This window comes from Nerophis ophidion, linkage group LG23, assembly GCF_033978795.1.
Source record: "Nerophis ophidion isolate RoL-2023_Sa linkage group LG23, RoL_Noph_v1.0, whole genome shotgun sequence".
Lineage (NCBI taxonomy): Eukaryota > Metazoa > Chordata > Actinopteri > Syngnathiformes > Syngnathidae > Nerophis > Nerophis ophidion.
Genome location: NC_084633.1, coordinates 43,324,494 through 43,333,634, shown reverse-complemented (window position 1 = coordinate 43,333,634; position 9,141 = coordinate 43,324,494). Strand labels below are relative to the sequence as shown.

Below are 9,141 nucleotides of genomic sequence, written 5' to 3'. Positions count from 1 at the left end.
TGAGTGTGCTCCTTCGACGCAGCGGGATTACAGGACGAGCCAGGTGTGAATTCAGGTACATGTTTTTATTCAAACACTCTAATCAAAAATAATCAAACTAAGGGCGCTCACAAAGAGGAAGAAACTTGGCTAAACAGTACAAACGTGAAACAAAAACACCTGCTCAAGGGCATGAAAGAAAATTTAACTATAAACTTAAACAGCACGATGGCAAGACTAAAGACATGAAACAAAAGAGTGCCCTTTGGCATAAATATATAAACTTACTCGGCATGGAACTGTGGACAGGGCGTAAAGGTTTGGACAGCATGGGTAGGGTGCGTGTGAGTGTGAAGATCCCAGGACGAAGACAAGAAAAAGAGTGACTTAAATAGCTGTGACTATTAGTGAAAACAGGTGTGAGGCTGAGAACAGGGATGTGACAGGTGAAAACTAATGAGGTTGGCATGGAAACAAACAAAACCAGGAAGTGCAAAACGTGACTGATTGTCCAAAATCAAAAACATAACATGACAAAACAAAACATGATCCATAGGTGTGACAATGAGTCAATGTTTTTTCAATATTTTACTCAGCAATATAAAAAAAACATCACCATCCATCCATCCATCTTCTTACGCTTATCCGAGGTCGGGTCGCGGGGGCAACAGCCTAAGCAGGGAAACCCAGACTTCCCTCTCCCCAGCCACTTCGTCTAGCTCTTCCCGGGGGATCCCGAGGCGTTCCCAGGCCAGCCGAGAGACATAGTCTTCCCAACGTGTCCTGGGTCTTCCCCGTGGCCTCCTACCGGTTGGACGTGCCCTAAACACCTCCCTAGGGAGGCGTTCGGGTGGCATCCTGACCAGATGCCCGAACCACCTCATCTGGCTCCTCTCCATGTGGAGGAGCAGCGGCTTTACTTTGAGTTCCTCCCGGATGACAGAGCTTCTCACCCTATCTCTAAGGGAGAGACCCGCCACACGGCGGAGGAAACTCATTTCGGCCGCTTGTACCCGTGATCTTATCCTTTCGGTCATGACCCAAAGCTCATGACCATAGGTGAGGATGGGAACGTAGATCGACCGGTAAATTGAGAGCTTTGCCTTCCTGCTCAGCTCCTTCTTCACCACAACGGATCGGTACAACGTCCGCATTACTGAAGACGCCGCACCGATCCGCCTGTCGATCTCACCATCCACTCTTCCCTCACTCGTGAACAAGACTCCTAGGTACTTGAACTCCTCCACTTGGGGCAGGGTCTCCTCCCCAACCCGGAGATGGCACTCCACCCTTTTCCGGGCGAGAACCATGGACTCGGACTTGGAGGTGCTGATTCTCATTCCGGTCGCTTCACACTCGGCTGCAAACCGATCCAGTGAGAGCTGAAGATCCCGGTCAGATGAAGCCATCAGGACTACATCATCTGCAAAAAGCAGAGACCTAATCCTGCGGTCACCAAACAGGAACCCCTCAGCGCCTTGACTGTGCCTACAAATTCTGTCCATAAAAGTTATGAACAGAATCGGTGACAAAGGACAGCCTTGGCGGAGTCCAACCCTCACTGGAAATGTGTTCGACTTACTGCCGGCAATGCGGACCAAGCTCTGGCACTGATCGTACAGGGAGCGGACCGCCACAATAACAGAGTCCGATACCCCATACTCTCTGAGCACTCCCCACAGGACTTCCCGAGGGACACGGTCCAATGCCTTCTCCAAGTCCACAAAGCACATGTAGACTGGTTGGGCAAACTCCCATGCACCCTCAAGAACCCTGCCGAGAGTATAGAGCTGGTCCACAGTTCCACGACCAGGACGAAAACCACACTGTTCCTCTTGAATCCGAGGTTCGACTATCTGGCGTAGCCTCCTCTCCAGTACACCTGAAAACCTTACCGGGAAGGCTGAGGAGTGTGATCCTACGATAGTTGGAACACACCCTCCGGTCCCCCTTCTTAAAGAGAGGAACCACCACCCCGGTCTGCCAATCCAGAGGTACCGCCCCCGATGTCCACGCGATGCTGCAAAGTCTTGTCAACCAAGACAGCCCCACAGCATCCAGAGCCTTAAGGAACTCCGGGCGGCTCTCATCCAGCCCTGGGGCCTTGCCACCAAGGAGCTTTTTAACTACCTCTGGGACCTCAGCCCCAGAAATACGAGAGTCCACCACAGATTCCCCAGGCACTGCTTCCTCATAGGAAGACGTGTTGGTGGGATTGAGGAGGTCTTCGAAGTATTCCTTCCACCTATCCACAACATCCACAGTTGAGGTCAGCAGAACACCATCCGCACCATACACGGTGTTGATAGTGCACTGCTTCCCCTTCCTGAGGCGGCGGACGGTGGTCCAGAATCGCTTCGAAGCCGTCCGGAAGTCGTTTTCCATGGCTTCCCCGAACTCCTCCCATGTCCGAGTTTTTGCCTCCGCTTCCGCTGAAGCTGCACACCGCTTGGCCTGTCGGTACCTGTCCACTGCCTCCGGAGTCCTATGAGCCAAAAGGACCCGATAGGACTCCTTCTTCAGCTTGAGGGCATCCCTCACCGCTGGTGTCCACCAAGAGGTTTTAGGATTGCCGCCCCGACAGGCACCAACTACCTTGCGGCCACAGCTCCGATCTGCCCCCTCGACAATTGAGGTGCGGAACATGGTCCACTCGGACACAATGTCCCGCACCTCCCTCGTGACATGTTCAAAGTTCTTCCGGAGGTGGGAATTGAAACTTTGTCTGACAGGAGACTCTGCCAGACGTTCCCAGCAGACCCTCACAATGCGTTTGGGCCTCCCAGGTCTGTCCGGCATCCTCCCCCACCATCGCAGCCAACTCACCACCAGGTGGTGATCGGTAGAAAGCTCCGCCCCTCTCTCCACCCGAGTGTCCAAAACATATTATTGTACATGTTATACTGTACAATTGAATAAATCAGAAACTGATGACATAGTGCTGTATTTTACTTCTTTATCTTTTTTTCAACCAAAAATGCTTTGCTCTGATTTACTTGAATTAAAAAAATGTTCCCAGGGGGTACATCACTGAAAAAAGGTTGAGAACCACTGTTGTAGTAATTTGCTCCCTGGCCCCCAAAGTCCTAGTGGCAGGTGCTAACCACCGACAGGCAATCAGCCTAATTCTTACCTGTATGATAAGGCTATGGAACGCCTCTACCTTGGAAGTCTGGTGTTCACTCGACAGCATGGCGATATCTTTCAGCAGGGACTTGTTGTTGACAACCTCCTCCAGTTTCACTGCTGAGCGTGAGACTAAACATACATTTAAAATAGAACAATGTTTATACAAAATGTTCCAGTCAACTTGAAAACTGGTTATCTATTCACAAGTTTATCTGAATTTTTTGACTTTCAAAAGATCCATCCATCCATTTTTCTACCACTTATTCCCTTTGGGTTTGCGGGGGGAGCTGGTGCCTACCTCAGCTACAATCGGGCGGAAGGCGGCGTACAGCCTGTACAAGTCGCCACCTCAACGCAGGGCACTTTCAAAAGATGTGCAGTAAAATATTGCTATTCCCTCACTGCTTTCGGGCAACTTATTTGCCTACTTACTTGGTTTGAGACATTTCTTTTGCATACTTCTACCGTGCAGTTGTCCAAGAGCACAAATTGGGAAGAGGTGGCCATGGTCCTTGTGGATGTTCTGAATGTGTCTCTCCACAGACTTCCACTAAGCAACCAGAAGTTCCCCCTCTCCAGGCGGTGTAGACGCTGCACTCCCATGCTGTTCAGCACTTGCCAGAAGATCCGCCAGCCAAGAGAATGCCAGCAGATAGCAGGATGTTGCCCGCGGCATAAGGGCCAATGTTTGGCTGGCTGCTCCACCTACTCCTCCGGTCACATGATGTACATTGTATGGTCATGATCAGCTGTGTACCGTTCCAATCCCAAGAAGGGCTTATGTCCTGGCTGCCACAGGCTGGACAGTGACACCACTTGACGAGACTCTGGAGGCACGACTCAAAGATGATGTACTTCGGTACCTTGTGGGCGCCCTCTTCCCGCATCTTGGGAGTACGTGTGGGATCTGGCGGCCCGTCAGATTGACACGGATCCGACGTCGATGACCCACTCGGCACGTAGCTGACATCGGAAGAACCACTATCAGAAGGACTTGATGCTGGTCCTTCATCAAACAATGCAGGAGGTGGTCGTAGCTTGGCTTGCATTCCAGACACACCTGGAGATGCTATGTTGGGCTGCATCTCGGGGCTGCTGCACTTGACGATGGGACTTCACTAACCCTGGCTGGCCCAGCTCTAACCCTCTCGAGGATCTCTGGGGTCACCTGCTGTCCTAGCAATAAAATAAAACACAAGTTGTTTTATATAATCTGTTAAATTTGAACTAGAATCACATACTAATTATTATCTTTGAATCCACTGCTTTCCACCAACAACTTTCTTCTTCGTAGTCTCCATTATTAATTGAACAAGTTGCAAAAGATTCAGCAACACAGATGTCCAAAATACTCTGTAATTACGCGTTGAACAGAGACGACTATTAGCCGTGTGTGGACGTGAGCCAAGATGTCCCCAACAATTTGTGACGTCACGCGCACGCGTAATCATAAACGTCATCATTCCGCCACGTTTTAACTCCGCGGGAAATTTAAAATTGCAATTTAGTAAACTAAAAAGGCCGTATTGGCATGTGTTGCAATGTTAATATTTCATCATTGATATATAAACTATCAGACTGCGTGGTGGGTAGAAGTGGCTTTCAGTAGGCCTTTAAAGATGTTCTGTGAAAAACTCTAACAAAATAATGCACAATGAAGAAAAACAATTAATGTGCTCAGTTTGTAATAAAATATTTTCTGTGAAAAACTTGATAAACAAAAGTATGCGGATTGGAGAATAAACATTCAAAAGCTCAGTTTGTAAACAAGGATTCTCTGCGAATAATCTATTGATAACAGATTAAAAAAATACACACAGAAGTAAAAACATTATTGTGCTCAGTTCGTAATAAAATAGTCTTTGTGAAAAAACTTGATGAACAAAATAATGCACACTGAAGAAAAAACAATGTACTCAGTTTGTGATAAAAGATGCTCTGTAAAAAAAAGTGCTAACAAACAAAAGAATGCACACTCGGGAAAAACCATTAATGTACTCAGTTTGTGAAAAAGGATTCTGCGTGAAGAAACTTTTGATAACAGACAAAATAATACAAACTAAAGAAAAACCATTAAAGTGCTCGGTTTGTAATAAAAGATGCTCTGGAAAAAAACATGATAACAAGCAAAATAATGTACACTGGAGAAACACTCATGTGCTCAGTTTGTAAAAAAAAGGATTATCTGTGAAGAAACTATTGATAACAAATAAAACAAATTACACACTGAGTAAAACCATAAATGTGCTTAGTTTGTAATAAAAATATTATCTGTGAAGAAACGTATGATAACAGACAAAAAATTACACAAAGTAGAAAAACCATTAATGTGCTCAGTTTGTAATAAAAGACTCTGTGAATAAAATTTAGCTAACAAACAAAATAATACACACTGGAGAAAAACATTAATGTGCTCAGTTTGTAATCAAATGTTATCTGTGAAGAAAGTCTTGATAACAGAAAAAATTATGCACACTGAAGAAAAACCATTAATGTGCTCAGTTTGTTACAAAGATGCTGTGTAAACAAAACTTGATAAACAAACAAATTCACACAGGAGAAAAACACATTAATGAGCTCAGTTTGTAATACAAGATTCTGTGTTGAAGACTTTAAGATTCTATGCACACATGGAGACAAACCATTAATGTGCTCAGTTTGTGAAAAAAAAAAAAAAAAAGATGCTCTAAGAAAAACTTGATAAACAAAAGAATGCACACTGGAAAATCAAGTGCTCAGTTTGTAAACAAAGATTCTCTGTGAAGAATCTATTAATAACAGATTAGAGAAATTCTAAAGGAATCATAATTAAAGGGAGAGAGTATAAATTGGCCAGATGTGGATGACATTTTAGTCTTCCTCTGGCACCCAACATACTCTCTTCCTAAATGAATGCACTCATTTGAACGGTAGGGTCTATTATCAGGATATAAAATCAACATCGGTAAAACTCAACTCCTCTCGTATAATTATAACCCAGAAGCAGTGAAATTATGTACAAAAATCACACACAAAGGAATATTTTCTTATATTGTTTTTTTAATCTCTATAGTTCAAGTTTTACTTAGCTATTGTCTCCATCCAAAATGGATGGAGACTATATATATATATATATATATATATATATATATATATATATATATATATATATATATATATATATTTATTTATACCCCCTGATATGTCTTTTAAATACCTGGGCCTCATTTTATCAAAATATATAACAACATTATCAGTATAAAATGATCTACCCATACATAAGAAAATAAAAGATGACATAGCACGATGGAACTTAATTCCTTTTTTTCGCCTTAGCTGTAGAAATGATTGTATTAAAAGGAATGCACTTCCAAGACTGCTGTACCGATTTCAAACTCTGGCAATAGAGATCAACAAAAAATAATTCACCTTCATGTAGTGTAATGAAAGATTAAAAAATGCTCAGTTTTGAAACTATTAAAGGGGAACATTATCAGCAGACCTATGTAAGCGTCAATATATACCTTGATGGTGCAGAAAAAAGACCATATATTTTTTTTACCGATTTCCGAACTCTAAATGGGTAAATTTTGGCGAATTAAACGCCTTTTTGTTTATTGCGCTGGAGGCGATGACGTCAGAATGTGACGTCGCCGAGGTAATACAGCCGCCATTTTCATTTTCAACACATTACAAATACCAGGTCTCAGCTCTGTTATTTTCCTTTTTTTCGACTATTTTTTGGAACCTTGGAGACATCATGCCTCGTCGGTGTGTTGTCGGAGGGTGTAACAACACTAACAGGGAGGGATTCAAGTTGCACCACTGGCCCGAAGATGCCAAAGTGTCTGCCGCCAGACCCCCATTGAATGTGCCAGAGTGTCTCCACATTTTACCGGCGATGACAGACATGGCACAGAGATGTATGGATAACCTGCAGATGCATTTGCAACGATAGTCAACGAAATCACAAAGGTGAGTTTTGTTGATGTTGTTGACAAATGTGCTAATCAGACATTTTTGGTCGCGGCATGACTGCCAGCTAATCGATGCTAACATGCTATTTACTGGCGGTTGTAAAGCAGACATGGCACAGAGATGTATGGATAACCTGCAAATGCATTTGCAACGATAAAGTCAACGAAATCATAAAGGTGAGTTTTGTTGATGTTGACTGCCAGCTAATCGATGCTAACATGCTATGCTAATCGATGCTAACATGCTATTTACCGGCGGTGCTAAAGCAGACATGGCACAGAGATGTATGGATAACCTGCAGATGCATTTGCAACTATATTACGTTTCCTTCCACCCACATTTTATGCGAAAAAAACACTTACCAAGTTGCTCCAGTGTCACAAGATGCGAAAGTCCTGATCGTTTGGTCCGCACATTTTACCGGCAATGCTAACGCAGCTACTCGGCCATGCTATGGCTATGAATAGCGTCAATAGCTATTTGCTCAATAGCTTCAGTTTCTTCTTCAATACTTTCATACTCCAACCATCTGTTTCAATACATGCGTAATCTGTTGAATCGCTTAAATCGCTGAAATCCGAGTGTGAATCCGAGCTAATGTCGCTATATCTTGCTGTGGTATTCCCATTGTTTGTTTACATTGGCAGCACTGTGTGACGTCACAGGGAAATGGACAGTGGTTTCGAAGATAGCGAAAATAAGGCAATTTAAAGCTTTATTTAGGGATATTCCAAGACCGGTAAAATTTTGAGTAAAACTTCAAAAAATACAACAAGCCCCTGGGAACTGATTTTTATTGTTTTAACCCTTTTGAAATTGTGATAATGTTCCCCTTTAAAAGGACACATTTAAAAAAAAAAACAAGACTTCTATCAATATCTGCAGTTGCGGCATTTTGTTAATATGAAGGTGAAACATGTAACAAAGACAAGCATTTGTTTCATTGAACTATTTACAAAAGCATATAATTCAGAAACTATTGATAGAAGTGTTTCATGCTTGTATAAGAAATCATATTCAACTTTATATATTAAAACAAAATGGGAGAAGGAAGGAGGGATAACTACATCTGAGGAAGAATGGACAATGAAAAGGAGATATCAATGGACTTGTAGCAGCTCACCCAAGTGGAGAGTTTGGCTGGGAAAGTTTTATTCCACCTTCTCAGAAGTCTCAGTATGATAACAACTCCCCTGCCTGTTGGACAAATTGTGGGAATCTAAAGGCAAACCACTAGCATGTTTTCTGGGACTGCTCTGCCATAAAGGACTATTGGAAAGAGATACACCAAGCTCTACAGGATATTTTCAAATCACCCCTTGAAAGTAACATTCTGTTTTTCACACATCGCACCTCAGGATTGGCTGAAAAAAGAGAAATACTTCAAGAATATCCTACTAGTGTGTCTGCCTCACAATACGAAGGTCCTGAGTAGTCAGGGTTCAATCCCGGGCTCAGGATCTTTCTGTGGGGAGTTTGCATGTTCTCCCCGTGAATGCGTGGGTTCCCTCCAGGTACTCCGGTTTCCTCCCACCTCCAAAGACATGCACCTGGGGATAGGCCCCTCCCACCTCCAAAGACATGCACCTGGGGATAGGCCCCTCCCACCTCCAAAGACATGTACCTGGGGATAGGCCCCTCCCACCTCCAAAGACATGCACCTGGGGATAGGCCCCTCCCACCTCCAAAGACATGCACCTGGGGATAGGTTGATTGGCAACACTGAATGGTCCCTAGTGTGTGAATGTTGTCTGTCTATCTGTGTTGGCCCTGCGATGAGACGGCGACTTGTCCAGGGTGTACAACGCCTTCCGCCCGATTGTAGCTGAGGTAGGCAGCAGCGCCCCCCGCGACCCCAAAGGGGAATAAGCGGTAGAAAATGGATGGATGTTACTCTTTATAGTTAACTAATTAGAAAATTAAAAAAATATTTACTGAGTCAGCTGCTAGTTCACATTTTGTGGAGTCATTTTGCTACCTGTCAAGGAGGGAATTTGTTCTTAAATATATATAAATAATCCTTCATATTGCCAGCCATAGTGATTAATTTATTAATGAAAAGAACATTAAAACTTG

General features: G+C 43.7%; 1 protein-coding gene across 1 annotated transcript in view; it reads right to left on the bottom strand.

Moving 5' to 3' along the window:
- Positions 1 to 3,728: 3,728 nt before the first annotated feature.
- LOC133541361 (gastrula zinc finger protein XlCGF57.1-like) overlaps positions 3,729 to 9,141 on the bottom strand; it is a 48,335-nt gene continuing 42,922 nt past the window's right edge. Inside the window, exon 4 of the mRNA XM_061884750.1 lies at positions 3,729 to 4,284. Within this exon, the coding sequence (XP_061740734.1) occupies positions 4,178 to 4,284 (107 nt within the window). The 3' untranslated portion in view covers positions 3,729 to 4,177. The remainder of the gene's footprint in view (positions 4,285 to 9,141) is intronic.